General features: G+C 40.3%; 1 protein-coding gene across 1 annotated transcript in view; it reads left to right on the top strand.

Annotated features, from left to right (window-relative positions):
- The window catches only part of LOC132396768 (uncharacterized protein KIAA2026-like), a 97,163-nt gene extending 77,891 nt beyond the window's left edge, over positions 1-19,272 (top strand). The window contains exons 7-8 of the mRNA XM_059974641.1: positions 3,774-3,955; positions 14,926-19,272. Of these exons, the coding sequence (XP_059830624.1) occupies positions 3,774-3,955; positions 14,926-18,557 (3,814 nt within the window). The 3' untranslated portion in view covers positions 18,558-19,272. The remainder of the gene's footprint in view (positions 1-3,773; positions 3,956-14,925) is intronic.
- The last annotated feature ends 5,196 nt before the right edge of the window (positions 19,273-24,468 follow it).

The raw sequence follows: 24,468 nt of genomic DNA, 5'->3' as shown, positions 1-24,468 counted from the left end.
CGCCATCTTGAAACTCCACCCCCCGATTTATTATCAAAGTACATACAGATTTCCCCCGCAATCCAAAGGTAGAGCATTCCTATGAAACCGTTTGTAAACTGAAATGTCATAAATCGAAGAAGCAGTTACCATTAATTTATATGGGAAAAACTTTTGAGCGTTCCCAGACCCAAAAAATAACCTACCAGATCAAAGCAAATGACACATAAAACCTAAAGTAACACTAACATATAGTAAAAGCAGGAATGACATGATAAATATACACCCTATATAAAGTAGAAGTCTTGTAGGTATGGTGTAGTTTCACTTATCAAACTCGGGAAGACAGCGAGCCAAAATCAATTTGGAGAAAAAAAATTGGTACGTACACACATACGCAAACAACTGCCCGCACAAGGCTTCACAATCGTTGTAGTCTTTGTCGGGGTAAACACACGTATAAAGCAGGCATCTCAGTGGTGCGGATGGACTTAAGAGCCCCCACAGTCACTGCTCTTTACATTAACAGCACAGCAATGGAAGCTGCAAGCAGTTTCAGACTACAAGGAATCCACATCACACAACCTCTCATGGTTCCGGAGCACATCATACACCATCAGGAAAGCTCATCAATGCCTCTGCTTTCTGACGAGGCTGAAGAGAGCTGGGCTATGCACATCCATGCTCCTCCTCCGCCAGATGTGTAATACCCATGACTGTGTCGCCACCCGCAGCTCCAATCTGCTAATTAAATTTGCTGACGATACTACATTGATTGGCCTTATCTCAAATAATAATGAGGCAGCCTACAGAGAAGAAGTCATCACCTTGACACAGAGCTATCAAGAAAACAACCTCTCCTTCAATGTTGCAAAAACAAAGGAGCTGGTTGTGGACTACAGGGGTAATGAAGACCAGCTAACCCCTATTGACATCAGTGGATCTGGGGTTGAGAGGGTGAGCGGCTTTAAGCTCCTCAGCATACACATCATTGAGGATCTTGCTTGGTCTGTACATACCGGCTGTGTGGTGAGAAAAGCACAACGCCTCTTTCACCATAGATGGTTGAGGAATGTTGATAAGGGCCCTCAAATCCTAAGAACTTTCTGCAGTGCATAATTGAGAGCGTCCTGACTAGCTGCATCACTGCCTGGTATGGGAACTGTACCTCCCTCAATCGCAGGACTCTGCAGAGAGTGGTGGGGACAGCCCAGTGCATCTGTAGATGTGAACTTCCCACTATTTAGGACATTTACAAAGACAGGTGTGTAAAAAGGGCCCAAAGGATCATTGGGGACCCGAGTCACCCCAACCACAAACTGTTCCAGTGCTTCCATCTGGGAAATGGTACCGTAGCATAAAAGCCAGGACCAACAGGCTACAGGACAGCTTCTTCCATCTGCCCATCAGACTGGTTAATTCACATTGATACATTGATTTCCAGGTTATATTGACTGTCCTGTTGTACATACTATTTATTGCAAATTACTATAAATTACACATTGTACATTTAGATGGAGACATAACAAAGATTTTTATTCCTCATATATGTGAAGGATGCAAGTAATAAAGTCAATTCAATTCGAGGTCAATTCAATCTATACTCATGTCATTTCTACAAATGTGCAGTAGAGAGCATCCTAACAAGCTGCATCATTGTATGGCACAAAAACTATGCTGGAGCAGACAGGAAGGCTCTACAGTGAGTAGTCAAAACTGCCCATTGCATCATCAGCACCTGCTTACCTGCCAACAAGAGCATCTGTACAGAAAGGTGCTGGAAAGGACTGGTAACGTGATGAAGGATCCTGCCAACCCAGCTCATGGACGGTTAGAATACAGGCCAGGACCACCAGACTCAAAAACTGTTACTTTCCCTAAGCAGCAAGGTTGATCTACACCTCCACCCACCAAGCCACTCCTCCACATCCTCAATCATCACTACTTTATAATTGCCTGTCAGTCACTTTATGTACAGACACTTATGTGCCTAGCATAACTTTATGAACATACAATCAATCAATTAATCTATGTATCTAAGGTAGTGGTTGCCAACCCATCGATCGCAGTCGATTGGTTGATCTTTGAGACTTTCCCAGTAGATCCTGATTTTTTTTTTATAAAAAGAAGAAAAATAAATACACAAATACTGTTGAGAGATTGTTTCTGGGTTGCGGGGTTTTAGTTCCGTTCTTTCTCCCCAGTGCGCATGTGTGTAGCTCCCCCGCCACGCACTACACTGTGTATTTCAGTGGTCCCCAACCACCGGGCCGCGAGGAAATGATATGATTTGGCGATATGAAACGATATGAGTCAGCTGCACCTTTCCTCATTCCCTGTCACGCCCAGTGTCGGAACTTGAATGCACGCGAGGTCATCAGCTGCCTAAACGCAGTGATACCATCGCGCCAGGGATCACTGGTTGGCCTTGGGTAACTGGCCGCCTTGTGTGGCCAGTGGGAAGTGCCGTTGCTACTGGCCTGGAGTGCGGACAGATGAGTGCCCCCTCTAAACCTGTTTACCACACCGAATGTTCGTGGGGAAGCCGGTGCTAAAATATTTGCAGATGACCTAATTTGGGCTCAGGCTTTCGTAAGTAGCAGAGGAGCTACCTTGCTGCGATCTACTGAAACTCATCCCTCCAACCAAACTTCTGTTGGCCGATAGATGCCATGGGGGTGGGGGGGGGGGGTTGCGGGAGCGTGCCCTGTTGTGCTCCTCGCTCAGTTGGTCGCTCTCTCCGGACTGCGACTGCCGCGGCCCCAGCATGGGGACCTCTGGCCCTTGTCCTCTCACCCCACCCTGTGACCAGCTGCACCTGGCCAAGGCATCTAGTGGCGGGCGGGTGGGAAGCTGGAGTTCGGGCCCGGAAGCTGTCTAATGAGGCAATGAAGCACTCAAAACTGCTTCGGTATCTTAAGTCCAAGCACCCCGCACTTAAAGACAAACCCACTGAGTTTTCTCAGCGGAAAAATCGTGAGCAAGTGGGACAGAAGCTAAATGCTAAGAGCCATGTAAACTAAATTGCGGAATAGACTGGACATAAGGAACCTGCTTCGAGTATCGCTGTATCCGCTCGTGTTTAACCCCCCCCCCCTCCCCCCGCCCCGGTCGGCCGGTCTGCAAGAATATTGCCAATATTAAACCAGTCCGCAGTGCCAAAAAGGGTGGTGACCCCCTGGTGTACATACATTATTTCTCCTTCTGGGTTGCAGGGTTTCACTTCCGGTCTTTTCTGCCCAGAGTGCATGTGTGTGACTAACTGATTTAGTAGGTCGGTCTTGCTTTTCACTAAGGCTAAGGTAGAGGATCTTGGGCTTAAAAAGGTTGGTGACCACTAATCGAAGGAATCTTGCGAATTTATATTTATTGTGTTTTTTTTTTGTACTGCATTAACTTCAGCATAACAATTATTCGATCACCTTTACACTTGAATACAGGAAGTAGCATTAAGCAGTCTTGTGTCTTGAACGTATGAAGGTCTACCTGAAACATAGGCTTCCAGAAACCTTTATAGTATTTACATGAGATTTTAACTCGGAACAGCCTGTTCAGATGAATGTTAAAGATCCCTAGTAGTGAATTCTCTCCATTTTAGAGTTTCTCACCATCATTATGTAACAACAAATAAATAGTTTCTTATTGTGGATTTTTTTTGTTGCTGTAACATAACTCCCATGCAGTCTGAAATTAAGACATGTATGAATATATTTTTCTTTGTTTATTTTAAATGAAGGAGAAATGTAAAGTGCTATTTTAAAAGTCTAATAAACAAAAATGCTTTTTTTATATAGAGCTCGAATGAAGAAAGATTTTGATGACTTTAAAAAACAGCCTGATGATGATGCATTCATTAGAGATGCTTCACAAAATGAAGAAATGGATCGGGAGCTCATAAAAGACATGTCTCCAAATGAAGCAGGATCCTCAAACTCTGATCATCAAGAAATAGTTAAGAAGGAATGCTCCGAACTAGGTACCATCACATTTTTAATGAAATTGAGATTAGATTGTCATAATTCCATTTTGGATAGTTAATCTTAGCTTCAGCAACTTATTTATATGTGCATAATGATGAATTTTTGTGGTATTTTATGGTTATGTAAAATGAAGACTACCAGAATCATTCACCTGATTTGTAGCCAAGTATGGCTTAGTTGTTATTTTGTGCTAAAGGTTTTAGAACCATTTTGAACTTGTATATAAAAATTAAATTCAGATTAGGTAACTGTTCATTATCAAAGTTCGAAGTAAACATTAATATCAAAGTCCATATATGTCAACTTACATACCCTGAGATTCATTTTCTTGTGAGCATTCAGTAAGTCTATAGAATAACAACCATAACATAATCAATGAAAGACTGCCCAACTACGGCATTCAGCCAGAGTGCAAAAGACAACAAACTGCAAATACATAAGAAGGAATAATGATAAATAAATAAGCAATAAATATCGAGAATATGAAATGAAGAATCCTTGAAAGTGAGTCCATTGGTTGTGGAAACATATCAGTGATGGGGCAAGTGAAGTTAGCCCCTTTGGTTCAAGAGCCTGATGGTTGAGGGGTAGTGGCCAACTAATGTTTGAGAGTACCAAAGCATTTTCTTATTTTCACTAGCATTTGTTGCTGCCTCAAATGATGCTCATTCTTCTGTATCTTCATGTGGTGATAATTGTCAATTAATTAGTAACGCAGTAGATTCCACTTAATTGGGGCAGCTGCTTATTTGGGACAACTCTTAAAGAACAAAAGCAAATCAAGAAAATTGCTGGGATTCCCTTCATTTATTTGGACACTATGCCACTTAATTTGGACAGGGAAATTGCTGAACAGTTTCTAACTAGCTTCATTCACATGTAGCTGTGCATGTTCGTGTTTAAAAAGTGATTTTTGTCACTGATATCAGCAGCAAGAAATGAGCAGCAAGACAATTCCAAGTTGTTTTGCTCACCACAGTTTCAAGTATTCAGGTTTGGTGATGTCAGAAACGGCTGAGATTGAAAATGAAACTATTTACAACTTCCAAGTTAGGAACTACGAAAAATTTGAAGGTATCTACACTCAGACCCCGCTTAACGCTGAGGATGTGTTCCTCACAGGTGGAGCGCTATGCACAGGGTCATTATAATATTACCTAAATTGACATGTGTCTGATTTTTTTTTCTAAAAGAAATCAAACCCCAGATATATATTTTATGTATACATAGTAATTCATGCGGTGACAAAGACGCAATCAGGCCTAACCTGTACATCAGTGGAGCAGCAATACATCGCAGCAATAGTGGAGGGAAGCCGGGGTGGTGATTACATCTTAGAGGAGGGACCAGGCTGTGGGTCCTCCTCTAACTTTGGCTTTTTTTTAAAGTTTCCTCTCATGAAGCAGTTCTTGGTAGCAGGAAATCATGTTGAGAACACCTCTTTTTGCCTTATTGCTTTATTTCCAGTAAGGGTCATTGTCAATGAACTGATCCATAATTTGTGTGATTGTGTGGGGTATCTTGCTGGTGTTTCTTCTTCTCCATCTGTGACCTCAGATTCACCCAGGATGCATTGCTCTGCCAGTTTCTGAAGCTCTTCGTTATTAAGCTTCTGACCACGAGAATACAATAATTCTTCAACATTGTTGTCATAAACATTCTCTAATCCCGTTTCATTGGCCAGTTCAATGATGTTTCGGATGACTGGTTCCACCTGAAATCCTACAAGTTTCACATCCATGCTAATGCTTTTCTGAGACATCTTAGACGTACTGCCCTCACTGGAAGTTGCAGGCCATTTTCCAGACATTTTATGTGTGGGGGAGAAAATGGAATAATTGGTGAGGGAACGAGAATGTTTACGTACACTGGGGAAACTGTGTGAACTAAAATGTAATTGGCTGTGAGTGACTCAGAGCGTACATAAAGTGCTCTCATTGGCTGATTGAATGTTTACTGTAATGGCGGCTGCTCTTATGAAGTTTTAATTGTTGGGTGTTTGCACTGATTTTGGTTCATTGGGTACACTGGATGAATATTTCAATCGATAACCATTAGGAGCTAATACCTGGTTTATAGTACTGTAGTACTATTGGCAGTTTTCTAATTTATTCTCTATTTCATTCAAATACATTATTTGTGATTCGAATTGTCTTATTTGTACCTTTTTAAGTATTTTCTGAAGCTTTGGCCAGTTGGGCCAAAATATACTAGTCCCAATTATGCAAAGTTCTATATTTTATGCATGTTCAGTGCTGCCTTTGAAAATCCCTTAAGAACAGTGTTAAGCTTTGCTCCTTTGGTATATATCATCATTGTCAAAGCCTGTTATGCTGTCAGCATTTCAGGCAGATCTGGCATATGTAGCATGTTAATATTCCTGTTAACACTGACATAAAAAGCCCCGGTTCTTTATCCTGTTTTTTTTTCCCCCTCTCCCCAGGCACTAATTTATCACTGAAATGTCTTTATATACTGTAAGAGTAGAACAGAAACTGTAGATATTTCTGTTTGTGTACTTGGTCAGGCCATTTTTTTACTCAGCTGTATGTCCAGCAATTAATATATAACAAACCACTTTATGAAATTAGTTGCTGAATGACTGTTATACTACATCAAGAAGCAACAGCCATGTGCCTGTCTGCTTTTTGCGATGAAATAGATTGTCTGCAAATTAGCAGATTCTGGTTTTCTTTGGTGTGAGAAATATTTCAGAAGAATGCAGATAAGGGCGATCCTGGAATCTTTGTCATCTGCACAATTAGTTTGCACTATTGTGGGTCAGTTCTTGTGCCTCACAGTTGGCCCTCCTTATCCGCTGGGGACTGGTTACGGGAACCCCCCCACCGCAGATGTCCAAGTCCCTTATTTAACCTATCTCAGTGCAGTGGACATTAGGACCCGGCAGTGCAGCTCTGAATCTACAGTGTTTATGTTCATGAAAATAATGATGATCACGAATGAAAACAAAGTGGAAGTAATAAAGCGATTGGAAAGAGGTGAAACGCCATCGGTCATTGGAAAAGCGTTAGGCTACAGTCAGCCGATGATCGGAACGTTTTTAATGGAGCATGTGAAAGACCCTGCCTCAATAAAAGCACCAATTTTTACTAAGCAACGCTGTGGTTTAATTATTGAAATACGTATGTTTCTTGAGTGTTTTATATGCATAGAAAGGTAAAGTATATACTATATACTAAGACAAACGTTTGACTAACTGACGCTAAATAATACCGGATGTATTTGTTCCAACTTCAAATCCGACTTAAAGACAGACTCAGGAACGGTACTTGTTCATAACCCGGGGACTGCTTGTACTTTACAATCATCTCTAGATTACTTACAATACCCAGTACAATGTAAATGCTATTTAAATAGTAGTTAAACTGTGTTGTTTAGGGAATAATGACAAGAAATATGGTCTGTACATGCTCAAACAACGAGTGCTGGAGAGAGAACTTCCTGGTTTTCCGGATCCGTGGTTGGTTGAATCCGCGCATACAGAACCCGCGGATAAGGAGGGCTGACTGCACTGTTCTTTGTTCTTATAAGAAAGTAAAGCATGGTGGACATATTATGAAGGATTATTACATAGGACAAATCCTCAATGAAGAAGGCATAAACATAGCTGTTATCTTTTTGAACACTTGTATTTCTAACACACACATCCTATGTGTAAGATGAAGGAGGGAATATATTTTTTAATTAATTAAGATGGAATTAAACTGTGGATAGCCTAGCACATCTCAGGACTACATTGCAACTATAGCTGGTATGTACATTGTTTGGCTGCAGTACAGTGGCCTGGTATATCTTTGTGATTCATTATTTTGAGTCGCGATACTACTTCTCTTGGATGAGTATCCAGACAGAGTATGCAATTGTTGTGGAATCCCTTTTATTTTACAGTTCAAAGCACAGCTTAATTGCTTGAAATAGTTTGAGTATTAGCATTCCATGTTTGGTATATGAAGGGCATTAGACATTTTGAAGATCTTTTCATTGATAATCGCTTCGCTTCCTTTCAGCAGCTCTCTGTTAAGTTCAATTTGCCCAATGCTCATTTTTTTAGATATCTCCAAATTAGACATTTTATTGCTCCTTTAATTCCTAACTTTCCTGAAATGCCTGCGAAAAATGCTGTGGACTTATTTCTTTCCATTAATCCACTAGGTAAAGGTTTAATATCAATTATTCGAGATAAATTAGCAGCCTTACGACGGGCCCCTGTGGATAAAATTAAAATGGCATGGGAGCAGGATCTAAATACCTCCTTATCTGATGAGAGCTGGGACTCGATTCTCAAATCGGTTAACTCAACCTCTCTTTGTGCTCACCATTGTCTTTTACAGTTTAAGATTGTTCATAGAGCCCATATGTCTAAATCTAAACTATCTCGATTCTACCCTGACATTAGTCCGCTCTGTGATAAATGCAAGAGGGGCGAGGCCTCTCTCATTCATATGTACTGGTTCTGTCCTAGCTTGGAGAAATTTTGGAAAGATGTCTTCACTACGTTATCGTATATTCTGAATCAGCACCTAGAACCAAACCCCTTAATTGCTTTGTTCGGTTTCTGGGGCGAGACAGATTTACGTCTGAGTCCGACCAAATGCCGAATATTATCCTTCGCCTCTCTCCTGGCTAGACGCTTGATCCTCCTTAGATGGAGAGATGTTGCCCCGCCCACTCATGCTCAATGGCTTAACGACATTATGGCCTGCTTGGACCGCGAAAAAATTAATTATTCAGTTCTTAATTCGGACCTAAAGTTCCATAAGGTCTGGGGACCTTTTATTGAGTACTTTCATAACCTTCCTCTTGACTAGGGTTTTTTTTCTTTTCGGTCCCTTGCTTTCAGCTCCTTTTTTTTCTGGTTGAAGGCATTATTATCCTCTGTTGCTAAGTGTATTCACAGTCTGGGAGTTTGATTGTCCTGATTTATATTCTCTATATTGTGTTGTGGTTGGTCTGGAGTTTTTTTTTGTGTTGTGGGGCTTGGGGAGGATACTAAGTTTACTTGTCTTCAATTTAGGTGCTTTTTTAAAAAATTCTCTTTCTTTGTATCATATTGTCATTGTATGCTTAATTTTGCACTGTATTAATGTTCCTCATTGGGATTTGGGGTTTTTTAATTTGTAAAATGTATTAAAAAAAACTAATAAAAAATATAGTTTGAGTATCTGGGATAGAAGGCTATTTACCTCATCCTATAGCTACCAGATGCTGTGTTCCTGCTGAATGGTGGAAGTCTGGTAACTTATTGGCAGTTTTGAGAATGGTCTATCTCCCCTTTATTAGAATGTATTGTTCCTCTAAAAATCTATTCTACTGAATAATTGAAAATTTGCAAGGAAATCATGGCAGTTGTTTAACTAAGTCTCCATTAACTTTCAAATTTAGCTATTCTTGGCAATTTAGAATGCTTGTATGATGCGTCGGAAGCCAGTTAATCCTAGTTAATTACTAGTTAACTTGTTGGAAGTGTATCTATTAAGTCAAATTTATTTCTGGGGATTATGCTAATTGTTCTTGAGCACTCAATGTTATGATTGATAGGAAAGTCTTGCACCAAGCTGATTAGTCACATGTTGTGATCTTTGTTTCGGATAAAAATGAAATAATCTAATTTCGTGGGTTTAAATGTAACTATTTTTCTTCCCTGGCCTATTTAGAACATCAGGGAATGACTCATTAGCGTCCTGCTTTCAGCAAACTATTTGGAGAATGCTGAATTAAGCCCTCATTGGTTTACAACTGACAAAGTCTTTCATGCTCCCACTGTGCAAACATCTCACTTCATTTCATGCATGGAGAAATGCATTGTTGATGGGTTTTTTCAGTGTTCAGTGTTAATGAATTGCATATCTTTATTGTGAACCAATCATACTTTATCTTTAGAAGTTATTCACTTAGGTGAAAGGATCATTCAGTTGTTTTAATGGCTACCGTAAAATCGATTTGAATATTGCTTAGATCCACTTTGTCCTAAGGATATAGATGTAACTGCTTGATCTTGAGAAACTGTATGAACTGAAAATGATGTTGCAGGCTGTTTTGATATCTTGGTGGTAATTCCATTTATTGTGCAAGAATTGGTAACTAAGCAGCAAGCAACCAACCACACCAATGCTGTCATGCAGGGAGCAAGGTTGAGAGGAGATTCCAGCTTTCCATTGATTTTGGATATTTCTCAGCAAGACAAATAAAAAGCTACCATGGAATAAACTCTACATAATTTTAATTACCAGACATAAAATGCTGGTGGAACGCAGTAAGCCAGGCAGCATCTGTAGGGAGAAGCACTGATGAAGGGTCTCGGCCCAAAATGTTGACAGTGCTTCTCCCTATAGATGCTGCCTGGCCTGCTGCGTTCCACCAGTATTTTGTGTGTGTTGCTTGAATTTCCAGCATCTGCAGATTTCCTCGTGGATAATTTTAATTACAGTGGATTTTGACCACCCCTATTGACAGCTGATGTTATCACTAATTTTCAAGAGTATTTTCTTCTGCCTTTGTAGTGTCATAGAGCAGTACAGCATAGAAGTAGGCCACCATGTCTATGCCAACCACCTGCCTGCATTAATTCCTCAGCCCTATGCCCTGTTCATTCAAGATTCCTCTTAAATGTTGTTATTGCTCCTGCCTCTGCCACTTCCTCTGGCAGGTCATTCCAGATTCCAACTGCTCGTTTGAAAATTTTCCCACTCAGGTCTCCATTAAGCTACCTTCCTCTCACTTAAACATATGGCCATTAGTTTTAGACACACCTACCCTGGGAAAAAGGCCTCTTGGCCTTCTGCACTGCAGGAAAAACGGGTATACCTTTCCAGTCTGTCTGATAACTCAAGCCCTCCATTACTGGTAACATTCTTGTGATTTTTTTTTCTCTGCACCTTCTGTAGCTTAACCATGTGGTGTGGTGACCAGAACTATACAGCCCTCCTTATCCACGGGTTCTGTATGCACACATTCAACCGCGGATCGGGGAAACCCAGAAATTCTCTCTCCAGCACTTGTTGTTTGAACATGTACAGACTATTTTTTCTTGTCATTATTCCCTAAACAATACAGTATAACAACTATTTACATAGCATTTACATTGTATTAGGTATTATAAGTAATCTAGAAATTACTTAAAAGTACAGGCAGCCCCTGGTTATGAATGAGTTCCGTTCCTGAGTTGGTCTTTAAGTCGGATTTGAAGTTGGAACAGGTACATACGGTATTATTTAGCGTCAGTTAGTCAAACATTTTTCTTAGTATATAGTACATATTTTACCTTTCTATGCATATAAAACACTTAAACATACGTATTTTAATAATTAAACCACTGCGTTGCTTAGTAATACTTGTAGCTTTCATCGGGGTAGGGCCTTTCACATGCTCCATTAAAATTGTTCTGATCTTTGATTGACTGTAGCCTAACGCTTTTCCAATGACCGATGGTGGTTCACCTCTTTCCGATCGCTTTATTACTTCCACCTTATTTTCAATTGTGTTTGTAATTATTTTCATGAACAGAAACACTGTGGATTCAGAGCTGCGCCACCAGGTTGTAATGTACACCGCACTGTGACAGGTTAAATAAGGGACTTGGGCATCTGCGATTTTTGGCATCCGCAGGGGGGTCTCAGAACCAATCCCCCAAGGATAAGGAGGGTCAACTGTATACAATATTCAGTTAGTACAGCCTAACCAACATTTTGTACAACTCCTACTGGATCCACTGAGTTCATCCAGCATCATATATTTTGCTCCTGCTGATTTCATCATCTGCAGTTTCTTCTCTCTCCAAATTTAAGGAGCTCCTTAGAGGAGGAAATAGATAAAAGAGATGCAAAGTTTTATTGCTGGACTTTCAGAACCCTGGTCCTTGCAACTAAAGACAATATTCTGAAGGAGTGATTTAACTATTTTGGTGGCAGGGTGCAGATACCAAAGGAGGTGTATGGCACTTCTTCCCTCTGCTAAGCTGCAGATTATCCTAAGCACCTGTTTAGCCCCCTGATCAGGGTCACATGAAGCCAAGGAAGCATGCCATATGGTTATATGAGCAGTTGGTGCACATCACAACTCCTGGTTATGCGACCACTGAAACCAGGCAGACAATCTCTGAAGAGTATTGATAATGGTTGGGATTGCCCATCTTGTAAAGACACTGCCCAGAAGGTGGCAGTAGCAAACCACTGATGACCACATGGTAAAAACACAAAATGCTGGCAGAACTCAGCAGACCAGACAGCATCTATGGGAGGAGGTAGAGTCTCCTGATGAAGGGTTTTGACCTGAAACATCGTCACTACCTCCTCCCATAGATGCTGTCTGGCCTGCTGAGTTCTGCCAGCATTTTGTGTTTTTATTTATTTCCAGCATCTGCCGATTCACTTGTGATGACCGCATGGTGATGGAAAGACCATGATTGCCTGTGTCATATGACACAGCACATAACAAACAAATGAGTAAACTCTGATATGAATGGCAGAATAGAACTGATGGAGTTCAGATGCTTAGGAAGGTTAAGAGATTGGGATTTGGGATTGAGATCATGAATTTTAATATGAGGGTTTTTGTTAATCATAAGCTTGTAGGTCAGCAAGAATAGGAGAGATAGAACCAGGGTCACACTCAGCATAGTGGTGAGCTGGCTAAGTTGTAGCAAATTTGTCAGTAAGTTGTATGCTTAAAGATTCATCTCCCATCTCAAAAGCTTGATCTTGAAGTCTAGGTTGACAGTTTAACCAATGTGAAACATCTTCCTACCCACCCATTTGAGTGCCGGTAAGAGTACTTTTAGTAGCATTCTGAAGATCAGGCCTAACTGATACTTGGTCTCTTACAACCGATTTTCCTCCTCATCATCACACTACTTTTGCAGGGGTTATTTTTTCCAGAGGTTCCAATGATCCAGGAATCTGAATGCTTGCCCCTTGCCCAGTTCCTCACACACAGATTCATCTTTCTGTCTTTTTATTCCTCCCCCGACTAGCAACTGGCAGCAGAGGTCTTGGCACTGTCCCATCTGTCTGCATTTGACCCATCTCCTCCTCACTGCTACCATCAGGCGGTAAGTGCAGGAGTCTTGGGACCCATGCCGCCAGGTTCAGGAGCATTTGCTGCCCTGCAGCCATCAGGTTCCTGGGCTGGTGAACTGACTCTGCAGCTGTCCACTTACTTCCAGGGCACTGCAGCTCATGTTCTGTGGATTAGTTGTTTATTTATTTTTTATTATTTGCACTGTTTGTCCTCTTTTGAACATTGAATGTTTGTCAATTGTATGTGGTTTTTCATATATTCTATTGTCTCTTTGTTTTGTGGGTGGCTGTAAGAAGATGAATCTCAAGGTTGTATATGGTATATGTACATTGATAATAAATTTGAACTTTGAATTTAGAGATTTGAGTAACCCAGAGATTACTGCCTTCAAGGTCCTGCTTTTGAGCTCTTTCCTAACTCTCTAACTTCTACCTATTTCACTGGTGTCAATGTGCCCCATTACTTCTGGCTACTCAACCTCTCCCTTGAAAATGTGCTGCAGCCATTCTGAGACGTACTCCACCCTGGCTTCTGGTGGGCAGCAGGTCACTTTGGCGTTGCCTATCATATTGCTCTACCTGACCTTATCCTTCCCTACCTAGCCTCAGAGTCAACCACTGTGCCACTGATCTGCTGCGCCTTGATAGTCATTGCTCCCACCCAACCACCTCCAGCAGTATCTTAAATGGTATACTTATTGCTGAGAGGAAATGGCCACAGGGTGTTACTGTATTGTCTGTCTCTTCCTCCTTAACTTACTCTCTGTACCTTAGATGCAATCAACTCACTAACACTTTGTCTGTGATGTTCCAGCATTCCAGACAATCCTAAGAACATGGAATATTTGTGGGATAGATTATTGATTCCAAGTGGCCATTTTCAAAACTGGAGTAGGCTCCCCACAAAGCTCAAATTTCCCTTTAGGCCTGATAAAAGTTTAAGCCATTATCCCTACTGTTTAGTACCAGCTAAAGCAGTTTAAAACAAAATCCTGGGCAATATGACATACAGTTGGCCCTCCTTATCCGCAGGTTCCACATGCACGGATTCAACCAACCGTAGATCAGGAAAATCCAGAAGTTCTCTCTCCAGCACTCGTCGTTTGAGCATGTACAGACTTTTTTCTTGTCATTATTCCCTAAACAATACAGTATAGCAATTATTTAATAGCACTTACATTGTATTAGGTATTATAAGTAATCTAGAAATGACTTAAAAGTACAGGCAGTCCCCGGGTTATGAATGAGTTCCGTTCCTGAGTCGGTCTTTAAGTCGAATTTGAAGTCGGAACGGGTACATCCAGTATTATTTAGCATAAGTTAGTCAAACGTTTTTCTTAGTATATAGTACATATTTTACCTTTCTATGTATATCAAACACTTAGGAAACATGTATTTTAATAATTTAACCACTTTGTTGCTTAGTAATGCTTGCAGCTTTCATCAGGGTAAGGCCTTTCACATGCTGCATTAAAATTGTTCCGATCGTTGACCAACTGTAGCCTAATGCTTTTCCAATGTTTCACCTCTTTCCGCTTGTTTTATTACTTTATTACTTCCACCTTATTTTCAATCGTGATCGTGATTATTTTCATGAACAGAAACACTGGATTCGGAGCTGCGCCGCCAGGTCCTAATGTCCACAGGTTAAATAAAGTCCGGGGTTCCGCTGGGTGCTAAAGACCACCACACTGAGATGGGTTAAATAAGGGACTTGAGCATCCACATTTTTCGGTATCCGTGGGGGGTCTTGGAACCAATCCCCCGCGGATGAGGAGTGCCAACTGTATGTTAATCATATTCATCATGAACTGCATATGCAAAATTCAGTGTTTAACTTAGCAGTAGAGTTGTGGTGTGTACATCAGCTGCTTTTTTACAAGTTTGTCTGCAGTATATTGTTTAATGTTAATCATTTTAATGTTTTTCAGATGACTTTTTGCAACCAGATGTTGAGGTACCAACGGCCAGAGTAAAGCCGCTAAGAAAAGAATGTTCCAGTAAAGAAACACAGAAACAAGCTTCCAAGAATCCTAAAAGGCAAATTAAATGTAATGATCTTGAATGTTTAAAGGAATCTCCTCCTTGCAAAAAGACCAAAATAAGCACAAATGAAGCTGCTGCAAATCAAAACACGCTAGATGTGACATTTGACTCTGATATGGGAAAGCAAAAGATTGAATCAAAACCTGCAACAGTACAGCTTTCGACTGAATCACCCAGTTTAAGCGGAGTGGATGAACAGCTTGTCAAATCAGATCATTCAAAAGGGGAGGTAGTCAATGTATCACGATCAGTTATGCAGAAAGGGACCAAACCTATCCAAGCTTTACTTGCAAAACACAATGGGAACAAAGTGACCTTAACCAGTCAGATATCCTCCTCTGTAACAGAGACTAACAGCCCAGAAGAGAGAACATCTCCAACCACATTGCATCCTAGTCCAGTAAAATTCTGTTCGCCCCCTCCTGTGTCTCCAAAAGGGCCTCTGCAAATGTTGTATAAAATGCCTGATGGATCTTGTGTACCAATTGATTTAAGTAACAGCCAGATTAAGATTGCAGTACAACCTGTTATTGATCCAAAATCTGGAGAAAAGATCATGCAGCAGGTGCTTATTTTACCTAAGAACTTCTTGTCTCAGCAACAAGATGGTAAATGTGTTGAAAAAGGAAGTCCACCCAAGACACCAAGGGAGCTGGAGAAACAGCCCTTGGCTGTGTCTCAGAACACTAACTTGGGACACTCTCCTTCAGCTGATGACCAATCTCTGTCATCTGTTAAAGTTCAGTCACAGGTTTCCAGATTAACAAAAGATAGGAATACTGCAGGTACAACGACAGTAACAGTTTCTGCTAATCAGTCATTGAAAGTTACATCATCTTCGTATAATTTCTTGGCATCATCTACTATGGTTGAAACAGAAGTAAGGCCAGAAATGCCATCAATCATGGCAACTGCAGTTACAACGTCAAATACTGGACATAGACAATCAGCATCTATTCAGCCAGCAACACCGACAAAACTACAGAGCAAGTCAACTAGTAACACTGGAACAACACCGAATTCTAACTTACAACAATCAAAAGAATCAACTGAAGCAAAGCAGGAACTTAAGACTGTGTGCATAAGAGATTCTCAGTCTATTTTAGTCATGACTCGTGGAGGAAACACTGGTGTAGTTAAGGTGCAAACCAACTCAGACCAAAAGTCACCTAATGCAATTACTCCTCGGCCAATATTTACTTTTTTACCCGAAGTTCAGAATTTTGTAGTATCAAAAACACAGCCATCATCACCATTGACCTCTCTAGTTCCTACACAAACTTCCATTTCAAACCTTGGTCAGCTCCCTGCTTCCAGTTCTGCTTCATCAGTTCCATTAGGCTTAAACCATTTGGCTGGAGACAAAGTTAAACTCGGGCCTAATAAAACTGTGAATAATTCAGGGGTTGTACCTGTTCGTGTACCTCTGCCTACAATATTGTCACCAGTTTCAGATAGTCCAACTGTGAACAGCACCACCCAAAATGCCATGAATATAGTCAGTGGTCCTGTGGGTGGATTATCTAGTGGAGGTCCTGTCCAAAATAAAGTAACGTTAGCGCAAGCACCATCACTGCAACTTTCTCTTGATGCCACAAGTTGCAAACAATTATTTCTTACCTCACCAGAAAGCAATAAGGCAGGAGAGAGTACATTTTTGGCTGGAGCCACAGTGCCAAAACTTCTATTGGTTCCAAGTCCCTCTGCTGCACCTTGTGGAACAAATCAAGTCACCATGGCTGCTAATGCACAACCTCAAAAGTTGATCTTTATGAGTCCACCTGTTACTCCAATTTCCTCATCCTCCAACTTAATATTAACAAAACTAGCCCACCCACAGCATGCTCCACTAATAAATGCAACACAGATGACAGTGAAGAATGCAGATCCTTGTCAAGTTGTCCTGTTACCATTTACCAGTGAAACACCAATTAAGACCAATCCATTGCCTGGCCCTTTTCAGGTAACAGATATAAATAAGGGAAATCCAGCTCATCTTGTTCAGAACAATGTCCCAAAAGTCCCAGGAATCAATGTTTTGCCGAATATATCTGCAAAGGTTGGAGATGGATTATCTACCACACGTGCAGTCTTACCAACAACTTGTGTTACCACTTCAGCCATTCCTTCTGTTGTTGTTGGGAATCGAAGCTCTTCATCTTTTAAGACCTCTACAGGAATTAAGACGTCTGTAAGAACTGTGCAGACACTAGCAACAACAGCTGCAGGTGTATCTCTTCCAACATCAACTTTCACAACTTTTGGTTCACGTCCCACTACATTAATTAAAAGAAATGAAAATCCATCTAGATCTAATCAAGCAATGCTGTCAGCTAGGCATCCCGTTGCTATTTCAACAGTGAAAGCAGAACACCTTGCGTCATCAATGCTTCTTGCATCTGTACAGCCAAAAGTGTCACAGCAGTCCCTGACTCCATCTCTCTCTTTGCCGATTTCTACTGCTTTACCAAACCCAATCACGGTTAATTCAAAGAGAGTACCAGCAAGCCCTCAGCCAATGAATATAGCCTTTACCCCACAGAACTCGCATTTTTCAAAGGACAGTTGTCAAACAGTTATTCGATTCCAAAATCCAAACGCAATAGCATCACAAATTGATTCAAGTACTGCTTCCAGGTTTGCATCCGTGCCAGCACCTGCTCGGCCAAGTCCACCAGCTATTGGCAATGTGTTGTCTCCTGCTGCTTTGGGTCATACTTCAGCCCATCAAACAACAATACCCAGTTTAACAAAACATTCTGTAAGTACTAATGCAGTTACTGCAGCTGCTTCTCCAATGCAGCCTATGGTACCTGTGCCATCTTCTATCAGCAGAGCTTCTGGACCGTTAGATGAGTCTTGTATCCGACAGAAAATAGTCATCAACACAAGTACTCCTCTGGCCCCAGGGACTCAAATAGTTATCAACAACCATCGGTTTGTTGTTCCACCACAAGGCCTTGGATCTGGTAGCCATGTCCTGCTAATTTCCAATACACTGAAGCAAAGTAGTCCAGGATTTCATGCAGGAACTGATGTTACCACAGCTTGTCGTAAGGGCATGATGGTACCTGCTGTGTCACACTGTTCGCAGTCCTCTGTGTCTCCTTCTGTTCCTCCCTCTGAAAGGTTACTTCAAACTCTGTGTCCTCAGAGTGCTCCACAAATTATAACTGCTGTTTCTAAATCCACTCAGTTTACCACAGGATCGACGCTGATAAATGTTTCTACAGCAAGATCTCAGCCTCAAACTATTGTATCTAACTTCCAAGCTCCTACAACCCAGAGTGCTGCAGTTCTTCCTGTAGATACAGCCTTCAGTAAATTATTGGTCAGTCCAGAGGGAGCTGTTTTAAATGCTATTAATACTGTTGGTAATCCAATTGCAAAAGTGGTGTCTCCATCATCTCTGACTAGTGTTTCAGCAAATTCAAGTGCTGCTGTTGTCTTCCCAGCATTAAAGACATCGGAAGTCCGTGACCCTACCAGAACTATTTCAGCATCTTCCAGTCTTTGAATTGTAACTGCCATAAGTCCAAACCATGGGAAACACACAAGCCTTGAACAGGACTGAAATTATTCTTAGATTATGTTTTTGGCTTGGGGATAAGGCACAATTTAATACAACAACCGAGTTCTGTAAAACAACAGTGACTGAGATGTCTAAGAGGCACAATATTTATTAATCTGCAGTTCCTAAATTCTTGTTGCAAGGATGCTATCCTGGTGTTGTCTCTGTGAAACTTGTGTATTTCAATGTACAAAACAATGTTTAAAAAGTGTAAGACAGCAAATTTTGAAGGTACTTGTAAATTTTCCCAGTTTATAATTTTAAAAAAACTCAGCAATTTTATTGATTGCTTACTGTGCACTCAAGCTTCTTGCACACTTGCAGTATGACCTGTATTGATGTTTATATCTTTGGTATGCTGCAATGTTCACTTTAAATGTGTGACCTTTTTTTAGAAAATGTGCAGTCGAAAACAAAGCATAAGACTTGTTTATATGCTGTTGCTGCCTTTTTAAAGTATTTAACGTAGAAAACCTCTGCAATTGTACAGTTGTAAATACTTTTGAATCCACAAAGTTGTACTAAAGTGAATGTACAAAAGAATTTTGCTAATTTATTTGTTTGTTTATATAATGTATAGGTTTTTAAGCTGTTTAGTAGCTTTTAAGGACCAGTGTTTAGAGAAATGCAGACAAATCTGCATGATTAAAAACGTGTGCAATCATTACTTGCTGAAAGTTTTTTTTTAAATTTAAATGCAGCTTTCCTCCCAGACTCTAGTTTTTGATTCACTTCCAAGCTTATCGTAGTCTTTAAATTTGACTGTGTAGCTTGGCTTATGAGTATGTGATTATATGATTGGAAAATGTAGCTGTAGAGAAAATACTCCATATATTTTCTAATCACTCTTCTCTTGGCAGTGCTTAAAAATTGAAGACCATGCCAAAGTTTTTCAAAAGCAACTCAAAATTAACCTATTTTTCCTTTGTAACATTGATTCAGCTTTTTCTCAACTCGCCTTTCTCTCAAATGCAGTTTGTGTGTCCTAATAGCAAATGGAGTTTACATTTCTGATAGAACACAGCAGGCCAGGCAGCATCTATAAGGAGAAGCACTGCCGATGTCAGGATTAAGGGTCTTGGCCCGAAACGTCGACAGTGCTTCTCCTTATAGATGCTGGCTGGGCTACTGTGTTCCACCAGCAATTTGTGTGTGTTGCTTGAATTTCCAGCATCTGCAGATTTCCTTATGTTTACATTTCTAATATGTCCTCCTTGTCTCATGGCAAAAATAAGTTTTCCATAGTATCTATTTTGTCCAAAATTTCTTCCTGTATACAGTATCTCAGGAAATTCTGGTTCTAGTATTTAGTCTTTCAACTCATAATTACATCTGTTTAAAATACACAAGATATTGGCTTGTATGGTGAATAATAATGTGTTCATTTTCTCTTCAAATAATACTTTAGGGATATTTGTTAGCAGATGGGTAATTCAGTGCAAGGTGTTTTATTTGTGAGTTAAAAGGATCCAGTTGTTGCTGCAAAGTTAGCCATCATTGCTTATCCCTAATTGCAGATGAGATGATGGTCCTACGGCACACTCGTGAACCACTGTGATCCTTCTGGTGAGGGTTCTGTTGGAAGCTCTAAAAATTCAAACTTAGCAATGATAAAGGAATGATGATGTATTTCCAAGTCAGAATGGTGTGTGGTTTGAAAGGAAATCTGCAGTTGTTCTTCCAATTGCACCTATCTTTTTCCTTCCTTCCTAACCACAGAGATCATGAAGAGCATTTAAAAATACTCCTGATTTATACCCTGGATGGAGGCACAGGTAATTTGTGACATTGGTCTTCAGTACCATAGTAATAATGTCTGGTTTAATGGCCTTTACCAGAGTTCTCAGCCACTTTGATAATATGTACAGTGTAGTAATTAACTGAAGGCTGTCTTTTATGTTTTGTTTGTGAGAAGGAAGCCAGTTTGGATCATCTACATGGTTTTTGGCTGAACACAGTGGTAAGCACTTTAGCAATGAATTTTGTACTTGCATGTTGGATCCTCTGTCATTGAAATTGAGGATACCATTGGAACTTCCTCCCATTCTCTGTTTATAGAGTACCACCATTCTTGACTACATGTAGTTGAGCCATTACATGCTGCTACAAAATTGAGCACTGATTGTACCTCACACATAGCTGTGCCCTACCTCTGCAAATTTGAATTTGCTGTATAAATTTAAAAGTTTGCCATTGTCCTCCTCAAGTTACAAATGTGCAATTTATATGTGCCTCTGCTTACAAACTAGTGTTAAATTTGACTTCAGTAATCATAAATTATTTCTATTGGTATGTAAGGAAATAATGTATAATTCACCTATTTAACCCTGATTTTTTTTACATATGCAGGTCATCCTCTGTTTTTTTTTTCTTGACTAACCTTCTCACAAAGAAAATGAGAGCCAAGAATCTATTTAGTTTTATGTAGCAACAGCAGTTGGCACTTAAGCCCTTTATTGGAAGTAAACTAGGCCTTCAAAAGCTGAGGGAGCTGCAGGGAATAAGGAAATGGAAGAGACATTAAACATAAAGAAACAATACAAACTGGACTAAGGGCATCCTGGACTGCTGAAAGAAGTGGAGACATCAGTTGTCATATTCCTGAATTATAAAAAGGGATCCTGCGAATTAGAAGGCAGCAAATGTAGCACTAACTCAAGAAAAACAAGAAAGTCAGTAATTAAAGACAGGTTGGCCTAGCCTCCATAGTGGGGAAAACACTGTAATCTGTCACTACAAAGCACTGAAAAGAAAAGCATGATCTGATCAAGAGTGTGACCATAGTTTTATGAAAGTGGAAATCTGCATATAAGTACTTTGAACAGGTAACTAACAGTTGGAATTCATGGGAGACACTTGGTGTAGTGTATTTGGATTTCCAAAAAAGCATTCAATTAGCTGTAGCATAAAGGAAAGCAGTATAGTGAATGGTATTTTGGCTTCAGCCATTTACAATCTGTATTAATAACTCAAATTTTTTAAAAAAACAATGTAATTCATCCAAATTTGCTTATTTTATGGATTGAGAAATTGATTTGGTCCTATTCACAATCTTATCAGGGAATATAGACTTGTTCAGTGGGTGGGCTAAAATAGCAGATGTAGCATGAGTGGAAATGTAAAGTTATTTGTTTTGTTAGAATTTGAAAAGTTTAAATTTTGAGATTTTGAATCTGTGAGATATAGGTGTCCCTGTGCAAGTGATCACATGGATACAGCAATTAGGAAAATGGAATGTCATCGTTCCTGGAGCAATGAAGTATTATGATTAAGGAGGTTTTGCTACTGTTTACAGATCTTTAACAGGAACACAGCTGGACTACAGAGTGTTAAGACAATCTTATTTAAAAGTCCATATGAAATAGTGAAGCAAAGTTTAAATAGTTTTCTAAGATGGTCTTTTGACTTGTGCAAAAAGGTTCTGCAGAATAGTTTTATAAAGCTGTCTGTGAAACATAATAGAGGATGTTTCCGTGGCTTGGTGGTTTTGCCTGGATTAGAACGAAACCTCAGAATAAAGAGGTGTCCATTTAAAGTTTGCATGCATTTGCTGTGAGAGCTGTGGATGTACGGCTTATGAAATTTAGTCAAACTGAAGATGCTTTTGGCTTTAAAATGCCAAGTTAGGCCAGGATTAGGTCAACCATAGTCATTTTGGCTAAACTGACATCAGGAACTATTTTCCTAGTTCCACTCCTCTTTCTTGTCTTCTATTTGAGCCAGCAGTAGAGGGAAATATGACTATTTTGCCTTCACCCATCTCCTGCCTCACTTGACATCCTTTCACAGATGCACAACACTGGATTGTATAGTCTTTGTACCATATAGTCCATATTTATACTGTATAGTCTTGGCCCAATTGAAATCCTTTATAACTGCGGAGCATAGTTTCTGTCGTGTGATGTAACATCTGTGGAGAAGTAAGAGATTCAGAACTCATCAAAACTGGATGTGCCTGAGGTGCTGAATGGCTTTTGCTATCAGAATTGTATTTCACAACAATGTGACCACATGACCCATTAAGTATCTCTCCACAATATCGTTTCAATTCAGGAAACTAACCATGAGTACTGAAGTAGCTTTAGGCGTGCTTTAAACAAGCTGTGAGCTTGATGAATGAGCAACACGAGTGTAAATGTTTACTAACAAGGCCATCTCAACCAAGTATCGGACTCAAGTTTTGTAGTCCTGTCATGTAGGTCAATAGAGATTCCCATTATCAACGGAGTCAGTTCAGTTCATCTCTTAATGTGCATTGGAAGAGATGTATAGTTTTGCAACAGCCCATTGTGTCCATGCTGACCATTGAGCACCCATCAACGTTAATCCTACACTCTGCTTATAATTCTGAATACTTTGCTCCCAGCATTAACTGTGTCTCCAGCCAATGCAGATGTAACTGCTGCTTAACCAAGGTTTTCTCTGTCCACAAATGAGCAGCATAGGTTTTCTCAGGCAATCTCTTGGGATTGACGATGATTCGGTTTCATTCCATTTCATAGGAATGAAAACTGCCATTGCACTAATTTTTGAATGTGGGGTGACTGTTGCACACCAGTTGTCATACAGTGTTGATGGCCTGAGGTTATTGTCCAATGGGAAGGATATCCAAGACAATTGGAGACCAGTATCTGGACAGGCTTAGTGCATGTACTTTAACACATGCACCTTATAAGCATACAGTCACCTGAACTGTATTCACAATTTTTCCATGTCCTGTCCCTCGTATCTCTCCGTCTCCATGGTACACATAGCATCATGATGTATTTTGATTCTAATCCAATGATTGTAACCTGTTATTGACCCAATGGTTCAACAGAAAATGTTTTTAAAGTACTATCACAAGTAAGTAGCAGACCCGTTGACCTTCCCGCATTATTCGATATGATTACAGCTGTTCTACATTGGTCTTGTCTCTTCTGCACCAGTTCCCTCAGCACTCAATCTTTTAAATATTTTTCTATCTTTTTAAATATATCTAATTTTACAGCCTCCACCACTTCCAGGGACAGAGAGTTCTAAAGGTTAACTACACTTTTCCCACCAGACATCACTTCTCATAAAATGAATCTGTTCAATGCTCATTTTTGATATAATGACATCATTTGACCCTACGTTTCGTTATGGCCACAGGGCTAAATGCTGAGATGAATTGGGATAACCTGCCTTTGGCATTTGGCTGAAAATTTTATCAAACAGCCCTCGTAAAACTGGAGTAAAAAGGTAATATATGTTAAAACTTTACACTGGTTGCTATCACCCTTAGCACATTGGAGAGTAGAACAGCTTCGAACTGTACAAAATTGAGGCAGGATTCAGTCACGTGTCTCTGTAATGCCTTTTAGTAAGATCATTGTTGATCTTTTACTTCTGTTATTTCCTCTACAATTGTGTCCATCAATTTTCTGACCACTCTCGGCTTTGTTGGGTGGAAATTTCCAAAGTCTCACTGTTCTCTGTGTGAATATTTTTTTCTCTCGTCTGTCCCTGACTGGTTAAACTCCAATTCTGAAACTTCAACAAAATGCTGGTGGAACACAGCAGGCCAGGCAGCCTCTATAGGAAGAAGTATAGTCGATGTTTTGGGCCGAGACCCTTCGTCAGGACTAACTAAAAGAAGAGATAGTAAGAGATTTGAAAAGGGGAGGGGGAGATCCAAAAGGATAGGAGAAGACAGGAGGGGGAGGGATGAACCTAAGAGCTGGAAAGTTGATTGGCAAAAAGGATACACAGCTGGAGAAAGGAGAGGATCATGGGATGGGAGGCCTAGGGAGAAAGAAAGGGGGAGAACAGGCAAGGAGTGATTGTGAGAGGGACCGAGGGAGAGAAAAGAAAAAAAAGGGAAATAAATACGGGA

This window comes from Hypanus sabinus, chromosome 7 (genome assembly GCF_030144855.1).
Source record: "Hypanus sabinus isolate sHypSab1 chromosome 7, sHypSab1.hap1, whole genome shotgun sequence".
Classification (NCBI taxonomy): Eukaryota; Metazoa; Chordata; class Chondrichthyes; order Myliobatiformes; family Dasyatidae; genus Hypanus; species Hypanus sabinus.
This window is presented reverse-complemented; position numbering and strand designations above follow the sequence as displayed.